This window comes from Xiphias gladius, chromosome 9 (assembly GCF_016859285.1).
Source record: "Xiphias gladius isolate SHS-SW01 ecotype Sanya breed wild chromosome 9, ASM1685928v1, whole genome shotgun sequence".
NCBI lineage: Eukaryota > Metazoa > Chordata > Actinopteri > Istiophoriformes > Xiphiidae > Xiphias > Xiphias gladius.
In genome coordinates this window covers 926,218-952,971 of record NC_053408.1, presented here as the reverse complement: position 1 = coordinate 952,971, position 26,754 = coordinate 926,218, and the positions used below count along the sequence as shown (strand labels likewise).

General features: G+C 45.9%; 2 protein-coding genes across 2 annotated transcripts; one reads left to right on the top strand and one right to left on the bottom strand.

The window, feature by feature from the left end:
• The first annotated feature begins 1,815 nt into the window (after window positions 1-1,815).
• On the top strand, window positions 1,816-26,696 carry rab40b (RAB40B, member RAS oncogene family). The gene is made up of 6 exons (XM_040135552.1): window positions 1,816-2,394; window positions 18,426-18,486; window positions 21,161-21,221; window positions 23,377-23,454; window positions 24,239-24,461; window positions 25,739-26,696. Exons 1-6 carry the CDS (start codon window positions 2,253-2,255, stop codon window positions 26,032-26,034), a joined length of 861 nt encoding a protein of 286 aa, XP_039991486.1. The 5' UTR covers window positions 1,816-2,252; the 3' UTR covers window positions 26,035-26,696.
• LOC120794458 lies at window positions 2,375-5,172 on the bottom strand. Its single transcript, XM_040135553.1, has 2 exons — window positions 4,806-5,172; window positions 2,375-4,220 (listed from the first exon to the last, which is right to left on the bottom strand). The coding sequence occupies exon 2, from the start codon at window positions 4,008-4,010 to the stop codon at window positions 3,396-3,398; it is 615 nt and encodes a 204-aa protein (XP_039991487.1). The 5' UTR covers window positions 4,011-4,220; window positions 4,806-5,172; the 3' UTR covers window positions 2,375-3,395.
• Window positions 26,697-26,754: the final 58 nt, after the last annotated feature.

The window sequence follows — 26,754 nt, the reverse complement described above, 5'->3', positions numbered from 1 at the left end:
TCAATAAATTATGACTAAGAACCGAATCTGGTCTGATGAGAATGAGAAGTTTGTTTGTTCACGTTTTCATAAAAGCAGCTGAATTTCAAACCAGTTTAACAACAGAGAGAGAGAGAAATCAGACTCGAGACTGTAAATGAGCAGAAGGAGACATGGAGAGAAGCAGGTTAAACATTTAAGATCCAGGCTTTTCTCTTGGTTTAATTTTTACGAGCCCCGAGTTCTAATTTCATGATGGAAAATGCGACTTAAAGTAACTGGACATTCAGAAGTTTTAGTCCTATGATGTGTTTGTTTCTCCAAAACAAGATCCGGAAAAAAGGTTGTACGTTTTTTTTCTTTTTTTTCTTATTTATGCTCTTTGTCCTTTGTTCCCCAGGTTTTATCTCACTTTTATTTAAATTTATTTTTACTCTGTTTTTGTGTCTTGTGGGTCTTGATTAGAAAAGGGTTCTTGCACAACGTAAGGTCTTAGTGACGGGTGTGTAGGATCCTGCACACCCGTCCATCACCTGAACTGACTTCATCAGGAAACAAACGAATGAATAAACGATAAAGTGAGTTTGAGCGATGGACCGTGGGCAGGATTCTTTGGTTTTTCTCACAGCTCAACTGGTGCAGTTTCTGTTTCATGATGTGTCCTTTATATTATTGTTGACCCCAACTATTAACCCGTGAGATGATTTGCTTTTTGTTTGTTTTTTAGTTTTTTTAACCGCCGGATTTGCTGCCTCTTGTCCTGAATTTGTTTTTGGGAAAACAAAGACATTGCTCAGTTATTATGACTTTTTGTTTATTCAGCGCAGGAGAAGCCAACCTGTTTCCTTTTTGGAAATTTTTTCTTCATAGTTTGTAGGATTTTATGTTACAAGTTTTCTGACTTTATCCTCCTCGTTTCGGACACCGTGAGGCAGCAGAGGGACAGAAGCGATGTAGAAAAACTGAGGTGTGATGTTTTTTTTGGAAACAGAAATCAGATGATCCCAAACTCTGCTTTCCCACGATCCACACATCAAAAGCTCTCCTGGTCTCCAGAGCAGGCTCTGAGCCACTGACCCGCCTGTTCTCACCTCATATCCACCAGTGACCGGTCACAGATAATGTTCATGTAACACTGTAAGGATGAGATCGATTTGACTGACGTGAACGTGTGGTGACGGCCGGTGGTGGAAGAAGAACTCACTGCACAGTCAACATTTTATTTAGTATGAAAGTTTTAGCATCAACATTAGGAAGTAATAGTGCTCATTGTGCAGAATGGCCCGTTTTAAAGGACGTATAATACTATTTCATTGTCATTATCACTTTAATGTCGCAGCAGATTGAGGTGGAGCTCGTTCTATATAGACCTGATATTTGCTGCCTATTTGGTGAATTTCCCCCGAAGACCAATAAAATCTGATCTTGACAGAAAAAATCATTTATTTGATGATTATATTTTGAGCTATTACTCTGAATCTACAAAATAAGAACATTTATCAAGTAGAGGTACAAAGCAGCAGAAAAGAGAAATTCTCAAGTAAAGTAAAAGTTCCTCAAATTTGTTAGAGCCCCCTGATGCTTTTATTTTGTAGGCTCAGACAGGAAGCCGCGCGCCCGTCGTCTCCGCCCGCGTGTTGACGGACGTCTCCGGCGTCCAATCGCGGCTCGAGGTTGCCCTAGCAACCCAGCGGATGGACCAATCAGACGGAGGACTCCCCCTTCCTCTTCCCTCCCTCCCGCTCCTCTCCTCTCCTCACCCCTCCATCCCCATCCGCGGCACCACCTCCGCTGGAGCAGGGAGGAGGGAGGGAGACCAGAGACCCGTGAGCTCGTCCTCCTCAGTCCGGGAGACCAGGAGCCGAACTGGACCGTCCGCGGAGGATTTTTACCTTCGTGCGTAAAAGCGCCGTGCGTCCCGCGCGCGCCGACGGCACAGGGGGCGCGAGGTTCGCTGTGACTGACCTTTGACAGTGGTCGGTGTCGCCGGCTCACGCAGGACACTTGTAGCTCTCCTGGACACAGTCTGGACCTGGACACGGTCAGGACCTGGAGAAACTGTTAGTTACGTGTAAACACGCGCAGAGCCTCCGTCGTGGAGCGCGGCGGGACTTTAACCATCGCGGGTTTATCTCTTTGGACTTTACGCGTCTCTGTCTCCGCACTTCTCGCTTTGGACCGGGAGGAAGAGGAGGAGGAGGAGGGGGGGTCAGGCTACATGCTGCCCAGTCTCATCCCATGATGGGACACGGCAGCCGTCATCTGGCGCGAGGATGAGCCACAGAAGCAGCCCGGCCAGGGCGTACGACTTCCTGCTCAAGTTCCTGCTGGTGGGGGACAGCGACGTCGGGAAGGGCGAGATCCTGGCGAGCCTGCAGGACGGAGCCACCGAGTCCCCGTACGGCTACAACATGGGTGAGTGAGTGGCTGACGCCGGGGCGGCCTGGGTGTGCGGGGGTCATTTGATAAGCGTGAGCCCACCTGTCGGGTGGTGTTTGGATCAGATACTTACATTTCTGGAGGTTTTGCGCGCACGGATTTGCTGTTTTTACGCACGGTTTACGCGCGGCGGAGAGTTCAGTTTGTAAAAGTGCTCTGATGCTAAACACCTCCTCGACACACGCGCACACACACACACACACACACACGCACACACTAAATGTGATGATAGCTGCTCAGTTTGCTGGCTTTGGCACTGAATCCCAGAACAAGACCAGTCACTCTTAACGGGAATGCCTTCCTAATCACGGGGAGTCCAGAGTCATTATCCTGGGGGGGCACTAAACTCCCAGACCGTGATGGATCAAAGTACAGTTTCGAGGTACTTGTACTTCACTTGAGTATTTCCAGTTGATGCACCTTAATGCTTCTACACCGCCACGGCTCCGAGGGAGACACTGAGCTTTTTACTGACAGATTTAGATCCTGTTTAGAGGACCCCCAGGCCGGACCCCCAGGCCGGACCCCCAGGCCGGACCCCGTGGCCGGACCCCAGGCCGCAGCTCCAGAGCCTCTGCTGTGCCGGAAGGTTTTATAAACTGGCTCAGCGTGTTTCATATGGGGAATCTGTGCCGGAACGCAGGGTTGTGAGTCTTTTCTCGGGAGATCTCGCAGCAATACTCTGGTTGAAGCTTCGGGGTTTTTGGGAGCAAAACCTCCTGAGTTACCGGAGGACTTTAGGTTTACGTGTTCACTTGCCCCGTAGAAGAAATCTCCCGACTGATGCTGATCTCTCAGGCGTGTCCGTCCTCACCCCCGTCGACAGGTTCTGTCCGGCTCACGCGAACAGGTGAACGTGTGGGCAGCAGCAGAACGACGCCGACGGGTGAGAAGAGCGCGAGGTGTCACCCGGCCACCTTGAAGATCTGGGGTCTTTGTGGAGGCTTAGTCACGCGCACCTACGCTCAGTGTCCAGTTCACAGGTAGACCTCGTCAAGACGGTCCAGTGTCACGTGTTGCACTTGGAGGAAGCTTCGATCGAGAGGCGCCGGTTCAACCGTAGCATCACTGCGGCGGTAAATCACGAACCGCTTCTCTGACTCAGATCGCTCCGTCCCGTCCAGTTGAAAAGACTCGTGCTCACCGACCGCGCGGTTCCTTTTGTCCCAAGCTGACACCGGTTGCACGCACCTCAGCGCTCCGCTGTACAACAGCGGGGGGACGCACCGCCGTGCAGCCCCCGGCTCCCTGGAGGGGAAGAGGGAGGTGTGGAAGCCGCTTCCGCCTCTTGGGTCCGGGGACGGGAAATACCAGGTGAGAGTTCTGGTCTGAGAGCCGAGACAGATCCACGTGCGGCGCGTCCACTGCAGCATGTGGCACCGGGTTTGAAGGCTGAACGCTGCCGGCTGAGACCAGGCGCACGGACTCAGGTGGTCCTGGGGACGTTCCACGCCCACACGTCGCCCGGCGGAGGTGCTGTGGACGCTGCGGCAACCCCAGCTCCGTGACCGAGGGGTTTTGCCGCCGGTCCCCGTCCCCCGCGGTTTCCTTTGCTGGACTGTTTTCCAGCTGGTTCCTGTAACGTTGTACATTTTTGTCCCGTAGTCACTCGTCTGTGTTGATCCGCATGGACACGATAAAAGTCCAGATCCAGCTTCCAGCCAACGGCAGCAGCTGGATCATCAATGTGTCCCCGAGTTCTGTCCTTCAAGACTCTTGTCTCCTGACCCCCTACCTCGCGTCCAAATCCGCTTCCGGACTTCAGAAAAGGTGGAGTGGAAACCGGGTATGTCCAGTTCAACCTGGAGGAAAAACACATTTCAACGTTTATCCTCAACGAGCAGCCTGTGTTTATACTGGACACGTGTGTGTGTGTGTGTGTGTGTGTGTGTGTGTGTGTGTGTGTGTGTGTGTTTGTGTGTGTAGAGTGAATGCGTGTATACGTGTGTGTCTAGAGTGTGTGTGTGTGTGTGTGTGTGTGTGTGTGTGTTTACATGTGTGTAGAGTGAATGTGTGTATACGTGTGTGTAGAGTGTGTGTGTGTGTGTGTGTGTGTGTGTTTGTGTGTGTAGAGTGAATGCGTGTATACGTGTGTGTGTGTGTGTGTGTGTGTGTGTGTGTGTGTGCGTGTGTGTGTGTAGAGTGAATGTGTGTTATTTATGTGTGTGTGTAGAGTGAATGCGTGTATACGTGTGTGTCTAGCGTGTGTGTGTGTGTGTGTGTGTGTGTGTGTCTAGAGTGTGTGTGTGTGTGTGTGTGTGTGTGTGTGTGTGTGTGTGTGTGTGTGTGTGTAGAGTGTGTGTGTGTGTGTGTGTGTGTGTGTGTGTGTGTGTGTGTGTGGAGTGCAGGTCTTAATAAACGCCGGCTGGCAGCTGCTCGTGACTCACCGACTCTGCAGGAGGTCGACAGGACGCGTCGACGCTCTCGGGCTTCACGCAGACGTGATGTAACTCAGATTTCAGCGGCGACGGTACAAACCCGGTTACGTAACTGAACAAAGGCGACCGACTGAGCTAAAGGTCCCCGGGAAAATATCAGTTACTGTGTCTCCCTCCGGTGTCACAGTTTTGTTTCTGTAAACACACCAGCAAATACCAATGAATCTATCAATGGATTTCTCAATCAATAAATATAATTAATTCAATGAAATGACTCGAAACTGTAAACTGACCACACAAAATTTGTCACGTCGAGTTCAAGTCGAGCTGCGAATCATGTTTTGTGACACGAATAGAACCGTTGACCAATCGGAAAGCATCCTGACAGAGCTGACCTTTGAGTGTACGGAGAACCGGAGGGTCCAAAAGAGACGGGGCTGTGTCCTGTTAGCAACCGAGCTAACCAGCGTGCTAACTGAGGGTTAGCAAAGTAGTTAGCAGGGTTTTTCTCTTTATTCAATGAATTGATGAAAAATCCTGAAACAAAGCGTCAGAGGGGAGCGAACAGCCCAGTGCAGAGAAAATAGAAAGAAGCTCAGACAGATGTTGTGACTGGAGAGCGTTAGCGTGTTAGCTCGCCACTACATCACCGAGCCCGCTGAACCAAATATTTCATAAAAACGTGCGAGTGAATTCAGCGGTGCCACTTTCCGCTGTGAACGGTCCTTGAGTGCGATCCAGTTTGTCTGCAGTTGAATTTGTAACTAAAGATGAACTGGTTTCAGTGGTTTAAAAGCGCCAGGTAAACCAAGGTGACAGGAGTCCATGCTACCAGTACAACCTTTGAATCAACCTGCCGTCCTGTTAGCGACCGAGCTCGGTAACTGTAGCCCATTAGCTGGGAAATTTATTTCACCTCTCAATAACTCTTCATTAAGGGAATAGTTCATCGACATTATAGGAAATCCTCGTCTTTGATTTTTGTTAGATTGATACCGCTCTCGTTTCTGCACAGTAGATATATGGCTACAGCCAGCTGCTGGTTAGCTTAGCTTAGCATAAAGACTGGAAACGGGGAAACAGCTAGCCTGGCTCTGTCCAAAGGTCATGTAACTCCCTGAGGAAATCAGGCTGGCCGGGTCAGTGACGTCTTCTTAAAACATACTTTTATCGGAGAGGTTATCCTGATTTTATTTGAACTTATATTTTATGTCTTTTTATTCTGTTTTAATCTAAATTTATAATTTATCTAATCTTAAAATCACTGGAATTGGTTTTATCTTTTTATCCCGCTGCCCTGTTGTAGCACACTGTAACTTGGGCACTTTGAAAAGTGCTCTACAAATAAATTTGATTATTATTACATCATCAGAACAAGGACCCACCCACCAGCATTTCTAAAGATCACTGATGCACATGTTATAGCTTGTTTGTTTAAATCATACAAAAACCAGAGCGCTTTTCTGTCAAAATTTAAAATGACGGGGGGAAAAAAAGGGTTGATTTTATTGCACCACAGGAAGGGAATAGTTAAAACTCCAACAGCCAGAAATCGACGCAGTCGTCAGTCTGTGAACCGAAGAGACGAGAGAGGAAACTACGCAACACTGGTGAGTCCAGAAGATCAGAAGACAGTTTGGATTTCTCCATAAACTTTGGATTTGTCACTTTCTGGGGATAATAGACGCGCGTACCCGACAGCAGGGTTTTATCGCAGAGCATTAATGTTGATGCGACGCTGCTCTCTGTCGCCGCTTCACTTTGTGACTGTGGCTGATAAGACGAGTGAATCTTCACATGAAAATAAATCTCTCCCGGTGCAGCTTTAATATTTCAGACACTTAGCTGACAGCGACTTAGCGCGGCGGCAGAGAAAGCCTCGCGGCTTCAGACTGCTGACATAACCAGCAGCAGCCTGTAGAGGGGAGGTCAAAGGTCGGGGATGACAGAAAAGAGGCTGTGGGTGTAGAAAAGCACCAGTCTGAGCCCGGAATGATCCTGCACGGGATGGATTTTTATCAGAGGCTGAGCAGTGCTGGTTTTCTGAGGCGGCTATAACCCTAACCCCACTAATATCTGAGATTTTAACACTTTATCAGCAGATATTTGTCTGTTAACATAAACATTGTTGACAGGGATCCATTAAATGTGGTTACTGAAGAACTGATTGGTTCACACAAGCCACATCCACCTCACCCACCGCACATATCGGATTAAGAATCAATCTTCGGAGTAAAGTAACCCCCGGCATCATCTTCAACAAGCTTCCTGCGTGTTGTCGACGTGTTTCAGGGGGTTGGTAGTTACGTTTTTAACCTGGATCTTAACCCTCATAATTGTGGTCTTTCTGACTATGGCTCACACTGTCCTTGCACTCGCTCCTTGGTTTTAGAGATTCAGGAAATGTGACTCAGAGCATTTTATATCAGGGCAAACTGCCTCGGAAGTAGACCAGACTGGAAATATCTGCATCCGCCTTTGTATGGACCCGGAGACAAGTCACAGCTAGAGCGTCTTTCGCTTCACTAATGTGACATTTTTCCAAGTGAGACAGAACATGCCGGTGGGGGTTTATGTGGCATTCACATCATGTGGGAGGAAGGTAATGGGAAAGATTCCCCATGTTTTACGACCTGTGGGCGTCGACTTTATCAGACATCTCAACATGGCAGCTGTCAGTTTTCTTGTGCTGGTGCTTCCAGCTGTCCAGCCGAAAGCAGTAAATACTCAGAAACGCCGGCTACGTTTCTCCGAAGAACGTCACGGGACCTTGCGAGCAAATCGTTTGCTGAAAAACAGCATTGATGGCCACTATACAAGAGTGTAATCTGAAGTGTACTAATGATGAGTGACGGTTGTTCTACTGCAGAGTTGGACATGAGAGGGTTAAAAAGACCCTTGTTGTTCAGGATATCACTCCATTAAATTTCAGAGCTACAGTAGCTCCAATACGATGTGAACGCAGCTTTAGCCCCCGAACGCAATGCGGTCGCGAATGGTGACATGAGCGCCATATACAAGTGAGAGACTCGTAATTACGGGAACTCTGATATGACATGAAGGTGGCATTAGCCCACAAACGTGTAGGGCTGTTGGGAAATGGTGTTCATTAAAGGAAGCAAAAAAACATACGGTGAATAAACAAGGACATCAGTTTGTTTTCCTTGAAAACTACCGTCCTTTTTTAAACATGCGAAGCAAGCCTCCCGATCTACTGTTGTCAAAGTGAAACTAGTACGAATCTTTGGTTTTTCATTTGTGTTTCTTGTTCTCTGGCTTTGAAGAACCATAGAAGTGAAGCTTCATTTTTCCTTCATTGAGACTTTTCCTCCGTGACAAGGTTTGTATTGTAAAATATATTCTAATCTTGAACCCGTCAGTGTTTTCTGTGTTTATTTTATGTGTCGTGACTGTTTGCCGACAGTTTCCACCACTGTTGAGAAAGGCTCTGTTCCAAGGCTGGATTTTTATTCATCAGAGTTGTTACAAATGTCCGTGGGATTCTGAACAAGGTTTTCTGGCACCTGGCACAGAACCTGGAACTTCTGGTTTCACTTTGACTCTCCATGCCGATATATCTGTGATGAGCTGAGTGCATCAGAGTTGGTGTGTTGGTTGTGGAGAACATGACTCTTTACGTTGACGTGAGATACTTTATGGGTTTTTCTTACGATGGAAGACCAGCCAGTGATAACACGGCCCCCCCCCACAGCAGGCCGTTTGGCCCAGCTGATGGAAAACCGTAGCCTTGAGGCCTTGATGTCTGCTGTTTCTGGGTCATCTCCCTTAATAGGAGGTATGATTGGAGATGGAAACATAGCCGCGGTTCGCCTCTCTGCCAGAGAATTTTGCGGTGAAAATGCGGGGCAACTGCTGGCTTCACTAAAACGACATCGACGTACCGGTGGGGGGTCGGCTCCCCAGCCGAGTCCAGAGAAGAGCTGCTGCAACAGGCTGTGGTGGGAGGACGGTGCCAAAACCCCACTGGGGGAAGCCTTGATTACAGCTCAAGAAAATTCACTCCAACAGCCTCGCAGTTTATTTTATACTGTATATTTCTTGGGCCGTTGATAATTACTCTCAAAGGAGAGACATGAAGAAAAACCAGTGCTTGCTTGTTTTATCTTTTATCCCGCTGCCCTGTTGTAGCACACTGTAACTTGGGCACTTTGAAAAGTGCTCTACAAATAAATTTGATTATTATTACATCATCAGAACAAGGACCCACCCACCAGCATTTCTAAAGATCACTGATGCACATGTTATAGCTTGTTTGTTTAAATCATACAAAAACCAGAGCGCTTTTCTGTCAAAATTTAAAATGACGGGGAAAAAAGGTTGATTTTATTGCACCACAGGAAGGGAATAGTTAAAACTCCAACAGCCAGAAATCGACGCAGTCGTCAGTCTGTGAACCGAAGAGACGAGAGAGGAAACTACGCAACACTGGTGAGTCCAGAAGATCAGAAGACAGTTTGGATTTCTCCATAAACTTTGGATTTGTCACTTTCTGGGGATAATAGACGCGCGTACCCGACAGCAGGGTTTTATCGCAGAGCATTAATGTTGATCTTGACGCTGCTCTCTGTCGCCGCTTCACTTTGTGACTGTGGCTGATAAGACGAGTGAATCTTCACATGAAAATAAATCTCTCCCGGTGCAGCTTTAATATTTCAGACACTTAGCTGACAGCGACTTAGCGCGGCGGCAGAGAAAGCCTCGCGGCTTCAGACTGCTGACATAACCAGCAGCAGCCTGTAGAGGGGAGGTCAAAGGTCGGGGATGACAGAAAAGAGGCTGTGGGTGTAGAAAAGCACCAGTCTGAGCCCGGAATGATCCTGCACGGGATGGATTTTTATCAGAGGCTGAGCAGTGCTGGTTTTCTGAGGCGGCTATAACCCTAACCCCACTAATATCTGAGATTTTAACACTTTATCAGCAGATATTTGTCTGTTAACATAAACATTGTTGACAGGGATCCATTAAATGTGGTTACTGAAGAACTGATTGGTTCACACAAGCCACATCCACCTCACCCACCGCACATATCGGATTAAGAATCAATCTTGGGAGCAAAGTAACCCCCGGCATCATCTTCAACAAGCTTCCTGCGTGTTGTCGACGTGTTTCAGGGGGTTGGTAGTTACGTTTTTAACCTGGATCTTAACCCTCATAATTGTGGTCTTTCTGACTATGGCTCACACTGTCCTTGCACTCGCTCCTTGGTTTTAGAGATTCAGGAAATGTGACTCAGAGCATTTTATATCAGGGCAAACTGCCTCGGAAGTAGACCAGACTGGAAATATCTGCATCCGCCTTTGTATGGACCCGGAGACAAGTCACAGCTAGAGCGTCTTTCGCTTCACTAATGTGACATTTTTCCAAGTGAGACAGAACATGCCGGTGGGGGTTTATGTGGCATTCACATCATGTGGGAGGGAAGGTAATGATGGGAAAGATTCCCCATGTTTACGACCTGTGGGCGTCGACTTTATCAGACATCTCAACATGGCAGCTGTCAGTTTTCTTGTGCTGGTGCTTCCAGCTGTCCAGCGAAACGAAAGTAAATACTCAGAAACGCCGGCTACGTTTCTCCGAAGAACGTCACGGGACCTTGCGAGCAAATCGTTTGCTGAAAAACAGCATTGATGGCCACTATACAAGAGTGTAATCTGAAGTGTACTAATGATGAGTGACGGTTGTTCTACTGCAGAGTTGGACATGAGAGGGTTAAAAAGACCCTTGTTGTTCAGGATATCACTCCATTAAATTTCAGAGTTACAGTAGCTCAAATACGATGTGAACGCAGCTTTAGCCCCCGAACGCAATGCGGTCGCGAATGGTGACATGAGCGCCATATACAAGTGAGAGACTCGTAATTACGGGAACTCTGATATGACATGAAGGTGGCATTAGCCCACAAACGTGTAGGGCTGATGGGAAATGGTGTTCATTAAAGGAAGCAAAAAAACATATGGTGAATAAACAAGGACATCAGTTTGTTTTCCTTGAAAACTACCGTCCTTTTTTAAACATCGCGAAGCGAGCCTCGATCTACTGTTGTCAAAGTGAAACTAAATGCGAATCTTTGGTTTTTCATTTGTGTTTACTTGTTCTCTGGCTTTGAAGAACCATAGAAGTGAAGCTTCATTTTCCTTCATTGAGACTTTTCCTCCGTGACAAGGTTTGTATTGTAAAATATATTCTAATCTTGAACCCGTCAGTGTTTTCTGTGTTTATTTTATGTGTCGTGACTGTTTGCCGACAGTTTCCACCACTGTTGAGAAAGGCTCTGTTCCAAGGCTGGATTTTTATTCATCAGAGTTGTTACAAATGTCCGTGGGATTCTGAACAAGGTTTTCTGGCACCTGGCACAGAACCTGGAACTTCTGGTTTCACTTTGACTCTCCATGCCGATATATCTGTGATGAGCTGAGTGCATCAGAGTTGGTGTGTTGGTTGTGGAGAACATGACTCTTTACGTTGACGTGAGATACTTTATGGGTTTTTCTTACGATGGAAGACCAGCCAGTGATAACACGGCCCCCCCCCACAGCAGGCCGTTTGGCCCAGCTGATGGAAAACCGTAGCCTTGAGGCCTTGATTTCTGCTGTTTCTGGGTCATCTCCCTTAATAGGAGGTATGATTGGAGATGGAAACATAGCCGCGGTTCGCCTCTCTGCCAGAGAATTTTGCGGTGAAAATGCGGGGCAACTGCTGGCTTCACTAAAACGACATCGACGTACCGGTGGGGGGTCGGCTCCCCAGCCGAGTCCAGAGAAGAGCTGCTGCAACAGGCTGTGGTGGGAGGACGGTGCCAAAACCCCACTGGGGGAAGCCTTGATTACAGCTCAAGAAAAATTCACTCCAACAGCCTCGCAGTTTATTTTATACTGTATATTTCTTGGGCCGTTGATAATTACTCTCAAAGGAGAGACATGAAGAAAAACCAGTGCTTGCTTGTTTAAATTTTTTTTTAACACCCGTGATCAGCTCTTTCATAACATCCTTTTGGGTCTGGTGTAACTTCACAAAAACACTCCACTCTCCATTTTCTCAACTGAACCTCAAGCAAACAGCTGAACCTTTGAAAATCCCTGAGAGTCAAACGTCGGGAAGACTTGACAAATGTGTGTGTGTGTGTGTGCTTGTGTGTGTGTGTGTGTGTGTGCTTGTGTGTGATTGTGATTGTGTGTGTGCTTGTGTGTGATTGTGTGTGCGTGTGTGTGCTTGTGTGTGTGTGCTTGTGTGTGTGCTGTGAGCAGCTCGGTTGGGGGATAATGATGAAGAAAGTGGACAGGCTGTTGGTGTTGACTCATTCCTCTTGATGCGGGATCCCACTCATAACCATGGGTGACAAAATACAGTGTTTTTATACATACATATATATATATATATATATATATATATATATATATATATATATATGTATATATATATATGTGTGTATATATGAGATACACATATGGAGATACATATATGTGTATGAATGTGTATGTGTATATACATATATAAAACATTTAATTTTAGTGTTTTTGATGACACACAGCCCACATAATTGCCAGGGGTGAGACATGTTTTGATTAAATTCTTAATTGTAATTTTTAATTAAATTAAACAGTGCAGTCATCTACAGTAACAGACCAGACTGAACCGGAGCCACCGGCGGACTGTCAAAAGGCTAACAAGACACAAAGCTATGAAGTCTGCCTAGGCTACAGACATCCGCTAACAAGCGCGTTTAGCTCGATGTCCGTGAAGATCCTCAGTCCTCCAGGTCATGAAGAAGCTCAACCAAGTGTAGTTGCCTTTGCATAGCACTTGTAGAAAGCGTAAAGCTAGCATACCATTTGCAGGGCTAACCTACAGCAACAGCCAACTTTAGTGAGGCAAGCTACCACAGGACGTGAAGGCAATGTAGCATTAGCGACACTCGGCTGACTAACCAACTTCAGCTAACGTCACATGGAGCTAACGTAATAATCGCAAGACTCAAGGTAACACATTTTAGTACAGAGCACAAAGCTAACGTAGCTTTAGCAGGTAAAACCCATATTTAGGTTTAATAATAGTATATAAACATGTAATAAATGGTTTATTACACATTGTAAGCAGCATGTTGAAGTGTTTATCAACGTTCAGTGTTTGTTCTACTTATTTTCTATTGTTCCATCCTGTGTTTTACTGCGTTGTGCTTCATCACCTGTTCATCCAGCAGCCTCCGCTGAGGGAGGAGTTGAGGCTGGTGACAGATCTGATCACAGTCTGTTATACACATTTATAACATGGCCATTTATTTACTGCTTAGAAATGCTAAATATGTGGACTTACCCTTTATTCAAGTTACTGCTCACTACAGAGTAAACTACTGAGTGTCTGTTACAGGAATTGGTGAATGAGTGAACAAGGGAGTGATTTCGGACACAGCCAGTGTTTATACAGCATAAGAAAATGACACACACTGTAACACACACACACACACACACACACACTTTGACACGCAGTCCAGCAGGCAGCTACAATCTGTGCTGTTTTTACTGTTTTGACATCTGTCAACAAACCTCACTGTTCCAGCCTCTTATGTAACATCAACCCATGTATGAAGTGCTTCATGTATCACGCATGCTGCCAGAGAGTGTGTGTGTGTGTGTGTGTGTGTAAAAACTTGAACATGTGTGTGTAGGTTGGACTGGTGTGTTGCACTTCTCCCAGAATAACTCCTACGTTATATCACATCTTGTTCCTCCGCTCTAATACGCCTGAAGTCTCTGTCTCTTCCTCTCATCTCGCTTTTCCATTTCTCTGACATTTTACGTCGTACTCATGCCTCCGCGGCGGAGCTCCCGCTCTAACCTGACTGAACCGTGTCTGCCGAGGCCGGGCCGAGTCTGCATCAGACGTTTGGTCAGATTCTTGTCTTCTCGTTCTCCTGTTCTTTGACCAGATATTTCCCGATTTAAATCACCGTTTTGATCATTTCATGCTAAATTTGACTCATGCAAAGCTCTTGTTCGGCTCTTTGCGATCAGGCAGCTTTAATATCCTTTCGTTCATTCAACTTTTATCTACACAGGAAGGTCCAATCAGAGCAGTGACACTCTTCAGTGCAGGCGCAATGCGAACACATGACAATTACAAACAAAAATGTCACCAACAGTAACAAACATGAAGAAAACAGTGGAGATTTAAAATGCCGAGAGGAGATCGGGACACAACGGTAAGGGATGAACCAGCTGTAAGGTCTACGCTCAGACCACGGCTCGGCTCGAGCGCATGACGGAGAACGCAGCGACTGCTCGGATCTCTGCCGCCGTAACGAGACCAGATGAAATAACCTCGTAGAGCCTCCAGCTCTACGGATCTCTGTGTGGGGCTCAGCTATGAATCAGTTAAATAAACCCCAGGCAGAGGGAGTCCTGTCAACCGCCTCGGCCTTAGTTGAGATTGTAACTGAGGGGAAACTGGTTTCGACCCGCCGGGTAAACGAGGGCGAGGGGGTTTACCTGGCGCGGTACCGGGACTTTAGGCAGCTTCTCTCCCTGGGTTCCTCATGTTCATGGGCCCTCGGAGCTCTTCTGCATGACAAAGCCACGTGCAGGCGTGTGCATTTACATAACATATGTATCTGTGTGTGTGTGTGTGTGTGTGTGTGCGCGGTTGGCAGCCATTGTTGAAGCGTCGCAGCAGAGTGCCGTTACTTGCAGACAGCTCCAGATAATAACTGTTATAAAAGAGACAATCCGCTCGCTGCTTTTGTTCCCGATTCATGTGACAGCAACCCGATATTAACGGCTATTCATGTGCGTGAGCGTGTGTGTGTGTGCGTGAGCGTGAGCGTGTGTGTGTGTGTGAGCGTGAGCGTGTGTGTGTGTGTGTGTGTGTGTGTGTGTGTGTGTGTGTGTGTGTGTGTGTGTGTGTGTGTGTGTGTGAGTACATGTCTCTTTATGTTTGTGTGGACTCATTTTGGTTTGAAACCATCGTTGCGAGGACATCTTGTCCGGTCCTCATGTCAAAGGGCTGTGTGAGGGTTCAGACCTGGTTTTGGGGTTCAGGTCAGAACCAGGTTTGGGTCAGGGTCAGGGTCAGGGTTAGGGGCTGGGTAATGCATTATGTCAACGAGTGTCCTCACAGCTATAGAACGCTGCCGGCTCTGGTACAGATATCTGAAATTCTCCAGTAAATCCGTCTTGGTCGGATGAGACTTATTGTAATCTGCCGTCGGAGGAAACAGACGGGACGGCGGCTGAGAGGTTGCTGGTTCTAATCCCTGGGAAACCTATTTTAATAAAAGCTCAGGCGTTAGGGTAAAAAATTGAGAGCAGAGCTTAAACTATCGCTCAACTAATCAACTACTGACAAATGATTTACGTCACAGAAACGAAGAGTCGGGGAATCAGCAATGAAGCAAAAACAGCAGCTCGGTTGCAGCTTCTCAGGATGTGAGGATTTGAATATGAAGGGAAATGAAGTGGACCGTTGATCAGACCAAGACTCTGGGATCTTACCTCGGATCTCTGACGACTGATTGAAAAAGAACCAGACCAGTTTCTACTTGTCACCAGTTGCAGGCCCGATTCACAGTCTCTCACGTCTCCCCTCCTCCTCTCCATGACTGAAGACGCAGCTCAGATCGCATTTCTTACTAATAATGGGATAAAGACCAGATTAAAGAGACAGTCTGATTACTGCAGCAGTCACGTAAACATCCTAATCAGGATAATCTCCATTTAATTATCATGGACCCACCTGCCCAAGAATCTCAGACTTGAAAACTCCCTCTTATCGAAAACAGCTGTTTCATCATCTTTATTGGTTGATCCATTTGTTTAATTATTTTAATGGTATATCTGGAGAGACCTGGATCACTCATCAGTTGAATTACTGGGGCATTTACGGCAGCATTTATCCAACACGAGTAAAGTTTACAGAGGAAGAAGACGTATCTAGATGTAAACCATGAGAGCAGACAGGTCATGTATGAAATGCAGATATGGATAGATGGTGCATGAGTTTAGTGTTTCCTGGGGCTGCAGCCTGTTGCGCTCTCTTCGATTCTTCTTCGATGTGACAACAGCTACTGAACACGAAGCTTTGTTTAAATATATTTAGCGCAGCAGTCGTTTTCAGCCCATTTGAAAGCCACCGCGTGCAGACTTTTTATCTAATCATAGCACCTCGGTGATAAATCTGACGCCATACGTTTTTGTTTGGAGAAAAACGGGGGAGCCGTCGCTTTCAGCGTCCTGGGTCGGATCCAGATCTCTTTAGATAAAACCACAAATCAGAGGGAGTTGAAACGAGGCCGGTTATCGGAGTTCTTGTGAGTTGACATTTTGGAGAGAAACGATTTTTAACCAGCAGCAGCCGTATTTATCTCACGTGGCAGGTCAAATGTGTCATGACGTGAAACTGTGTCATCCGTCGGCTCATGGACCCTTGAGAGAGGGTCGGATGAAGCGGGTGCAGACCCTGAAGTCTCACTCAGACTAAACCACGGTTGTCAGATAAGTTTCCCTCTGAAAATGGAGGAAAAGCAGAAAGTTTCAGCTCATCTGAACTGGACCAAACCACTGGGAGCTGGTCTCAGAGCAGCCTCACTGACACACTTTTGGCTCTGTATGTAATCATTGTGAAAGAACTCGAGTTTGTTTTGCTTCGTGTGTGTGTGTGTGTGTGTGGATGAGTCATGGCCGCTGGGTGAGATCCAGTGTAGATTTCATCATCTTTTCGTCTCCTCCCTTCGCTCTGATTGGACTTGAACTCTTGGTGTTGATATTTTCAGAGCATGGTGCAACATGGGAAAGAAGGAGAGGAGAGGGGGAAACAAGACACACCTCTGTTTTTACTCCTTTTCGCACTGAGCTACATCTGTACTCGGCTCAGCGCCAATTTTCAGGCACTTTACGTGAAAATGTGTTTCTACCGACGCGGGCAGAGCTTTGGTTTCAACTTTGACACGATTTGCTCTTTAAGCTTCCCGCATGCACACGTGTGCCAACGCGGTATTTACACTGTGCAACCAAACTGAGTGCACCCCTGTGTAATATCCCTAAGACGGTAAATAATTCCAAACTGCTTCATCTCACAATGAATGTATTATCATCAAGCTCAGGTGCAGGATATTTTCACCTGACGTATGGTTAAAAACAGACAGGTCAGATAGACTGTATTGAAAATATGGAGCCCAAAGTACAACCTCAGTGCAACAAAGGTGAGTACACCTGTGATGTCAAATCAAGGCTCGGGCCCCAACCCTCCTTCTACGGGACCGTCAGACTGAAAGGAAGTGGTTTTGTGTTTTTTGACCGAGCTCTATGACTTTCAAACCAGAAATATTCCCATCCGTGGAAAAACTCCCCGCACACTGGTTAAAAAGTGAAGGAGGCTCTAAAGATGCAAAAAGAGCAAATGTATTTTATGTGTATAAAGTAACTCAGCTTAAAAATGTGAATAGAAAGTGAATGTTTCAGTCAAGGGGCCAGAGTAAGAACAAGCTGTGTGAAATAAATTTAGGCTTTTTGCATCTTTAGATCCCATTTGCTTTTTTTTTTTTTTCAGTGTTTGGGAAGTTTACCTGATTAATTCCACTGTTGATGCTATTTTATGAAAAGCCTGTTGCAAGAGCACGAACCCTGTAACGATTCTCCACTTAACAAGACACGTCAACAATCAATCAATCAATCAATCGGCCGCCCCTGGGTCCGGGAGGCCCGTTCGGTGAGAGAGCACATCCACCGACAGACTGAGGCTCCACTGGACACGTTACACGCGTTAACATTGATTAGCAGCTGATGTAATCCACCGCCGCCGAAGTCGTCGTCGTAACGGAAGAGAGCAGCCATCAGCGGTGGCTGCTGCCGTTACCTGACCGTTTTCTAGCTCAGTGTTCGCTGATTAAAATCACCAGGAAAGAGAAAGGGTTCAACAGGTGATTCGTTAGCGCTGGAACTTCGTGAATCCGGGTATTTTGACAACTGGGAAGCAGGTCCAAAATGGAACCGGCTATGGGAAGCGAACCCTGCTTGTGCAGACGCGTCTCTGTGACAGTTTCCGCTGCTCTGGGCCAATTTACGTGAAATTTCGCCCCCTCGCATCTTTCGATTGACTTTGGAGGCGGTTGCACTCTGCGTGTTGTGTAGAGACACCTTTAGTCTTATCGTCTTGTGGTATTTCTACGTTAACTGAAGCAAAAGATCTGATGCTTCCTACTCTACCGATGGTTACTAATATGATCTGGCGAAGTGAGTTTCGACCACTGACACAGTTCACAAACTGCTGTTGAATTTAGTTGTTTCTCTTTTGAACCACTGTCACACAGTCCCGTGGTTGGTCTGCTTTGCTTCCACGCCGCAAAACTGCACCAGAGTCCAGTAGGATTCTGGACTCTTCTCAGGTGGTTTCGGCCATTGGATTGTATTTTAAGGTTTGTCTGTGAGACACTCTAGTCAGCACCTAAATGTGCTGTAAAATGAATGAATACAAACGACATTTAATTATTTGGTCGCTGGCTCGATCGCTGCAGCACCGATTTCCAACATTTTCAGCGTCGAGGGTCGAGGGTCACCTCCAGGTTTTCCTTTACTGCATTTCGTGTCTCACGAGTTTATAATTTATCCTGTTTTGTTTCAGGCATCGACTGCAAGACGACCACCATCCTCCTGGACGGGAGAAGAGTCAAGCTGCAGCTGTGGTACGTCGTTTAAACACCACATAACACGTACCGGACATCGTCAGTGGCTCATGTCGTTCACCTCCTGAGCGAATCCCAGCGGCCGCCCGCTTCCCTCCTCCTGGCTTTCTCAGATCACGTGATCCGCAGCAGAAAGGGCGGATTATGTAAAGGGAAGGCAGGAGGAACCAGACCAGGTTTTTAGTCTGCAGAGAGTTCGCACCAAAAATAAACAGGAACCATGTGAGGCCGCTTTGACTTGGTAAAGAGCTTTTTCAGGGGACGCAGCCTCTGGCAGAAGAGTTTTCAGCAGCTGGTTGTTTCTGCACTGAAAGGAAAATATCTTCTTCAGAGATCTACAGCTGACACCTTCAACTCTGAATGTGGAGCTAATTTCCTGCCAAAGCTCAACAAACAAACAAAACGTGTTTTACAAAAAGGCCCGGGACTCAGTGACAAGCACAAGAGCGTGTCGCTTGCAAATAGAAAACACCCTTCACAAACGAATGCATTTAGTTTCGCAAATGCGAATACACGACATATTTCTGAAACATCGTGCTTCAGAAACAAACACGGCTTCTCTTACAAGTACATAAAAATAAATCCTACAAAGACAAAACATCACATGACTTTTGGCTCAGTCTCTCCGTCGCCATTCTCACAAATGTCCAGCTTTGGACATTTGGCTCGGACCTTTGAGTTCAGGGTATTTTGTCACAGTTCAGTCAGGTACAGTTGTGCTGGAACAAAACGCCGTCATCCTCGTGTCCGCTGTGCCTGGCAGTGACCGTTGAATCTGCGCCCATCAACCTGACTCACAGTGCCGCCTGCCGTTGCGAAGGCGTACATTTAATCAGAACGTAGTCACGACATGATTCCGCTGAGAGTCGATAAACGATACTGTTGAATTCTTCCCGACGTCGTCTTGTATGTCTCGTATCGATGAACGATACGTCTCGGCTCATGTTTGGACATGAGAGTCGGCCTTTGTTTGGACAAGGTTGGAGACCACTGGGCTGCATGAAGACAGACATCCATCACCGTATAGACGTCCACGTTTTAAAACCCTCCACACACACACATTTAGAGAAGGACTGAAAGAAAGCTGTGGGTGGGATTATAAAGCACTTAAAGCACTGCTCACACACACGGTGGCTCTGAACTCCCAGGACTCTCAGAGGTATTTTTAGAGCAGTTTTGCTTTTAGCCGAGTCAATATTAAATTATTAATCTGAAACTTTGTTTGATGTTTAAGCGGATGAGACGCTTTAGCTCTTTTGTGTGTCTCTGACTGTGAGTGTGTGTGTGTGTGTGTGTGTGTGTGTGTTAATAACGCCCTTTGCCTCTCCTCTGGCTACACACACTTTGAGTAAATCCCCATCAGAGCCGATGTGACGCTACAGTTTCACAAACACTTCAACACCGTTGTCTCCGACGACAACACGTAAGGCTCCTGTTTTCCATGATTTCCTGTCACTTCCTGCTCGTATCTGCAAATAACACTCCTGTCAGAGGTGGTAGTAACCAGTTATATTTACTCCATTACATGTACTTAAGTTACTTTCTGGAGTAAACTGCAGTTGTTGGAGTAGTTTTAATGAAGAGAGAAATCGTGACTCTTACATTGCACTACTTTTATCGATGTGTGTGTTATTTTAGGCGTTGACGGACATGCCATTAAGAGGCTGGGGGTCTGCTGATCTCAGGTCTGCTGCTGCTCCGTTGACCTCAGGACTCTCTTCATGGTGGATTAAGACACATGCAGCAGGAGATTCAGACCAGACAGAGCATCCTCTGCCTCACTTTGTCCTTTTTCCGCTGTCTCAGTGTGTTGACACTGACCTGATGGAGGGCAGCGAGTGTGTCTGTTGTGTTAATGCTAATGAGTTTAATGCTGTACACACACAGTAAAATCACGCTTCAAAATTAATACCACTACAAGGCCAGAATGTATCTAACTGCTAAAAGTCACATTTTGGACCTAAGTGAAAGACAAAAGTTAAAACGTCTGAATAAAAACTATTTATCAAACTTGTTTTGATTTGAAAAGTCTCTTAAATGTCAAAGAGCTGCCAATTAGGAAGAGATGCTCGATGACTGCAGGACCGAAAGAGCCGAGCACGCCCACGTTATCTGTCTGATCACAATAATAACGATGACGATATCGATAATAATAAATTATTTGAAGCAGTACAATTCGGAAAAGAGCTGTTTTAGTTGGTTGTTTCCATTTGAACATTTGATAGGATGTTACACCACTTTTTCTTTTCTTTTTTGGACATTTATCAGGCTGCAAACAAACGAGAATAAGTCACTCAATTGATCAAAGACCAACATCTACCAAGTCCCACCTCAAGACCAACAAGTCTCAAGACCAATCAAGACTATCATGTCAGATCATGTCAGATCATGTCAGGTCATGTCAAGACTAACTGCTCCCAAATGAAGAACAACGTGTTCCAAGTCAAGACCTACAAATTTAGAGTCAAGCCCAAAGTACAAACATTACACAGTACAATCGCAGTACAATCCAAGACCAACATGTCCCAAGTCGATTCCCAAGTTAAGGCAACACAGTGCCAAGTCAAGACCAACAAGTTTCCTCAGCCCATTTAGCCAGCATCTGTGTGAAGTAGCTTGACGTTTGACCATCACACAGCGACCCCTGACCCTCTTCTTTTCTCTGTTGTTTCAGGGACACGTCTGGTCAGGGACGATTCTGCACCATATTCAGGTCCTATTCCAGAGGAGCACAGGTAATGACAGCCTTTTCATTCACGGGGAGTTTTAGTGTCTAAAACCGCTGGTGCACCCGTCAGGGCTGATGTTTAACCGCCAGACACATCTAACAAGTAAGCACACGCTAATAAATCTGGTAAATCTGAAAAAAGTCAAGTTCGAGTGTGCTGCTGCAAGTTTCAGATATCCTGCTTCCTTATCTTGAGTTTTAACCTAATTAATTACTAATTACTTGAAAAAATTGCTAGTCTTGTGAACATTTCTGCTTCTTTGTTAAGTACTTTGTGACTATAGCCCTGCTAACTGCTAGCCATGTTAGCAAACATTGGACTGCTGTAGCTCAGCCCTGCTAATGCTGAATTAGATTCATGATCTGTAGCTGATATTGGGTTGCTGGTTGTTTAATCCAGGTGCTGTTATGTTAGCTTTGCTTTGTTAGCTGATATTGCACTGCCGGTTGTTTAGCCCGGCTGATATTAACTTAGCTTCATACCCTGTTACCGAAGTTTAGCCCAGCTTACGCTAGGTTAGCTTTGTGCCCTATAGCTGAAGTTTAGTCCAGCTGATGTGCAGTAAGGCCAGAGATATACGGGGTTTTAACAACACGTCCCCGTGCAGACGATGGCCGCCTCACGTATCCTGCGTCTGTTGGATTGTGGGTGCGTATCTCCGGCCTTAGCTTTGTACCACTGTTTGTACCCAGTTATTTCAAACGTGTCAGAGCTGTTTGTGATCTCACAGTTGCCCGCAGATGAAGCTGTTTTCCACGCGATCTGCTCACTTCCTTCGACTGAAGCTCATCAGTTTTTCTCTGCGCTGTAGTTGTGACCTCAGACAGACTGTGAGGAAACTCATCCCACACATCAAACAGCCACAGGCGGCTTTGTAATGTTCCCATGGGGAAAAAAGAAAACACTGTTCACTGAATGAAGTTGTGTTGTTGTCATCGCTCATCAGGCTATTAATGGACACAGAGGAGGTATCACCATGGCAACAGTGACACCATCACCACAGTGAGGCTGAAACCTGCTCACGAATCTTTAGTGTGTCAGGTGCCTGCAGGTGTTAAAGTCTTAAAAAGCACTGAATGTAGTTCCCTCACAAAAAGGTCTTAGGAAGTAAAAGTCTTAAATTATGTTTACAAAGGTCTTGGTCATTCTGTGTGTTTTTGTTGTCATTTTGTGTCTCATTGTGGTGGTTCTGAGTGTTTCTGGTGGTTTTGTGTCTGTGGTGATTGTGCATCTCATTGTGTTGGTTCTGAGTGTCTCTGGTGGTTTTGTGTCTTTGGTGATTGTGCATCTCATTGTGGTGGTTCTGAGTGTCTCTGGTGGTTTTGTGTCTGTGGTGATTGTGCATCTCATTGTGGTGGTTCTGAGTGCCTCTGCGGTGGTTTTGTGTCTGTGGTGATTGTGCATCTCATTGTGCTGGTTCTGAGTGTCTCTGGTGGTTTTGTGTCTGTGGTGATTGTGCATCTCATTGTGGTGGTTCTGAGTGTCTCTGGTGGTTTTGTATTTGTGGTGATTGTGCATCTCATTGTGGAAGATTTGAAAGTCTTCGTGGTGTTTTTTGTATCTTTTGGTGGTTTTGTTTCTTAAAATATTTATTTATTTTTCTGTGTCCCTACTTCTGAAACCAAACTGACGCCCTTGGTTCATGTAACAACTCAAGATGGTGACGGCAAACACCAACAAAACAGAGAAACAAAAACTTTAGCTGCAATTATTAAAGTTACAACGACAGTGATGCTAACTGGCCAACAGAAATTTGCTCATTTCAAGTCTAATGTGAGCACTGAATGAGTAACATCATCGTGCAAAGTAACAGTAACTATGCATTTCTTGGCTTAACACTTAAGTTACATAACAGTTAAGCACTTTCAATAGTAAAAAAAAAAACAACTGTGAGGAAAAAAAATCAGCCAAAATATCACAAACAAGTGTTTCCTGTTGTCTAAGTTGGTGTGTGGATAAAAACCAAATGGAAACAGACTCAGTGAAACATTAAAATTTATTCTGTCTTTGGATGGAAACTTGATGACGCTGTTCTTTACCTCGATTAAGAATGATTTTTATTTTTCACAAATTACAATAAACTGTTGCTGTGCACATTAACTGTAATTTGTAAAAACGTCTTTTGTTTTTTGTCGGCTCTCCTCCGTCCTCTGCTCCTCAGGGAGTTATTCTGGTGTACGACATCGCCAACCGCTGGTCCTTTGACGGAATCGACAGGTGGATCAAAGAGATAGACGAGGTCAGTGATCAGTCGTTCAGTCAATCAATCAATCAATCAATCAATCAATCCGTCACGATCCACATGCTGTGTTTCTGCCTGCGATATTTCGCTGCAGTCAGCACATTGTTTACCATTCAGATGTTATTAAATAGACTTTCTGAATGGGTCATTCTGGGCTGTGGGTAATAAACATTTCTCTTTGAATAATCTTCTTCAATCAAAACCAACACGACAGGACTGTATACTATTGATTTTAGATTTTTTGACCAGGTACTTTCAGTCTTCGTCGGCTGGATTTATAGACGGATGATTTAATCCAAAGTTAAAAAAGCATCTCTCTAAAGTGTCATTTTACATTCCAGCCTCTGTTGTATGGACACGACAAGAGAGCGGTTGATAAAAATGCTGATGTGCTGTTGAGTCGCCTTCAGTTATTACTATGTGGTCAAAGCATTAAACCACAACGAGCATCAAGTGTGTGAAAAACTTTATTTGCCCCGGCATTTGCCTCTCGGGCAACACAGGGGCCTCCCTAGCTTAGTGGCGGACGTGGTAAAGGTTGCATGCAGCCTTAAAGGAGGACCTGCAGACACCACACAGGGCTGCAATAAACCCACCTCAACTTCTCTGAAAATAATGATAATTAAATTTTTATTTACAACAGTAAAACACAGTGCAACACCGAATTATCTGTCTCTAAACTCAACATGATTTAAGTGGTTGGTGCAGTAACATGATTATGGATTTTCTTCACTTTTTACCGTTTCATTTTACCCTCCCCTTCTGTTTTCTGTTTATCCAGCATGCCCCGGGGGTGCCTAAGATCCTGGTGGGGAACCGTCTCCACCTGGCCTACAAGCGTCAGGTGACCACGGAGCAGGCGCAGGTGTATGCGGAGAAGCTGGGCGTCACCTTCTTCGAGGTCAGTCCCCTGTGCAACTTCAACATCACCGAGTCGTTCACCGAGCTCGCCCGAATCGTCCTGATGAGACACGGCATGGAGCGTCTGTGGCGGCCCAACAAAGGTCAGCCCACGCCTCTACATACATGTTACTGTGTGTACATTTCTGTTAACATTATGCAAAAGACTTAACTGATGCTTAAGGTAAGTTAAGGAAGTTGATGATGTGTTAAAGAGATCGACACACAAGTTTTACATGAGGTCAGAAAAAGCTCCCTCTCACCTCTTCGTGAAAACAAAGACACTGGTTTGTATTTAGTATTGGCAGATCTTTGCTGCTCTCTGCTGGTCTACACTAAAAATACACTTCTTCACTTTTCTGTGATTTGATTCCAGTGTGACATGGACATGGTGAAAAACTATTCATTTAGTCACTAAACACAAAAAGATAAATAATTATCCTTTTACATATAACATTATGTATCGTATTTCACTGTCTTTGTTTTACGGTTTTTATTCAGGCATTTTAAATCTTCCATACTTTAACCCCAAGATTTTTTGTGAATATAGAGAGCTGAGGTCACTTCCTGTCGAGCCTCTGCTCCATTCACTTCTGTAACTCAACATAATCTCTCGTTTCTGTCAATGGTCTGTATGAAAAACATTCAGCATGTTCCTAGAGTTTATTTTCCACATTCTGAGACAAATCGGCTCCACTACAGCCGCTGCTGTTAGAAACACTGCGAGCAAAGAAAAAACTACAGCTCGCGTGGAGAAACTACAAGCATGGCACCGAGGATATTTACATCTTCACAACCTGGTTTCATCCATATCCGTAAATGTCAGCGAGGCAAGGCAGGTTTATTTGTAAAGCACCTTTGAACAACGAGGCAACTCAAAGTGCTTTAAAACAAAAAAGGAATGAAAGTTTTGAGTCCGGATTTAAAAGAACGGAGAGTTGGGGCAGACCTGCGGATTTCTGGGAGTTCAGATAAATGGGAGCATAGAAACTGAACGCTGCGTCTCCAGGTTTAGTTTGGTGGACAGTAAGCGGACCTGTCAGAGACCACCTGAGTTGTCTGGGACACTCAGGTGGTCCCAGACCACGGTTCGGAGCGGAGCAGCGGATCGGAGATAAACCATTCAGTTCTTTAATATAAGTATTTTAAAGTCAGTTCTTTGACCAGCAAGTAACCAGTGTAAATATCTGAGAACTGGACTGATGTGGTCTCTCCTGGTCTTAGAGAGGAGTCTGAATCAGCTGCAGCTGTCTTGAAGTTTTTCTAGGGTCTGCTGAGACATAAGTCTGTTAGTTCTAGATGTATTCTTGAGGTGATAGTCGGCTGGTTTTGTAATTATAATTGAGATAACTCTGCGTCTCTCTCTATCTCTGTCTCTCAGTCTTGAGTCTTCAGGACCTCTGCTGTCGCTCCATTGTCTCCTGCACCCCAGTCCACCTGGTGGATAAACTCCCCCTCCCGCTGGCTCTCAAGTCCCACCTGAAGTCCTTCTCCATGGCCAATGGACTCAACGCCCGTATGATGCACGGACGCTCCTACTCCGTCACCGCCAGTGCCGCCCACCACGGCGCCACAAAGAGGACCGGAGGGACGCTGCTGAAAAAACCCAAACTGATCCGGCCTCCGTCCCTCAGCCCGGCTGCACAGAGCTGCAGAAACAGCTGCAAAATATCTTAACAGTAAACGCGCCGCCACGGGTTTTCAAGATGTAAGGGGATTCATGACGCGAGCAACTCGTGTGTTTTGAGGCTGAGAAGCTGCTGACCACGTTTGACCCTCTGCTGCTTAATGAGCAGCAGAAAAAGAGGAAGTGGAATTCAAAATAAAAGCTATCAGCAGTTTGACTTACCCACAGGAACACAGAGAGCGGAAGTCCTGCCGGTTTGCAAGTTCGCCAATGTTCATCAGTCTCAGCCGGGAGGTGTATTTTCTCATAGAGCGTTAGGGTCTTTTTTAAAGGCTCAAACATAATACTTGAGTTTAGGGGTCTTCACAAGTCTGAAGTGCTGTACCTGATCTGAAATGGAAAATCTAGCTGAGCCCGACGGGCATACTGTAAATCCAAAAATAGAAGCCTTTATTCAATTAATGGCCAAGTCCACAGGGACCAACTTTATTATTTCCCGGGGGGTGTCCAACATAGCTGTGTTGGTGGCGGTTGTAAATCACATCTTGTCACACTGTTTAACTGCTGCCGTTGATTGGAAACTGTATTCAAACTTAAGTTTTTAGTTCACGCTGGAGAGTCTGTCTGTCCCCGGTCCCAAGCTTCAGCCAGAAAAGACAAAATACTACGGAATATAAAAAATATCAGAGGAAACCACGAAGTACGGCTTACCTCAGCTGTCGGCAGAGACAGTTTGCTCAGTAGCGGTCCTGGATGTCTCGACGTCTCTA

Coding starts and splice junctions, on each gene's coding strand:
- rab40b (XM_040135552.1), top strand. CDS start 2,253: ATGAGCCACAGAAGCAGCCCGGCCAGGGCGTACGACTTCCTGCTCAAG. Junction 2,395..18,425: donor CCCGTACGGCTACAACATGG/GTGAGTGAGTGG, acceptor GTTTTGTTTCAG/GCATCGACTGCAAGACGACC. Junction 21,222..23,376: donor CCTATTCCAGAGGAGCACAG/GTAATGACAGCC, acceptor TCTGCTCCTCAG/GGAGTTATTCTGGTGTACGA.
- LOC120794458 (XM_040135553.1), bottom strand. CDS start 4,010: ATGTACAACGTTACAGGAACCAGCTGGAAAACAGTCCAGCAAAGGAAA.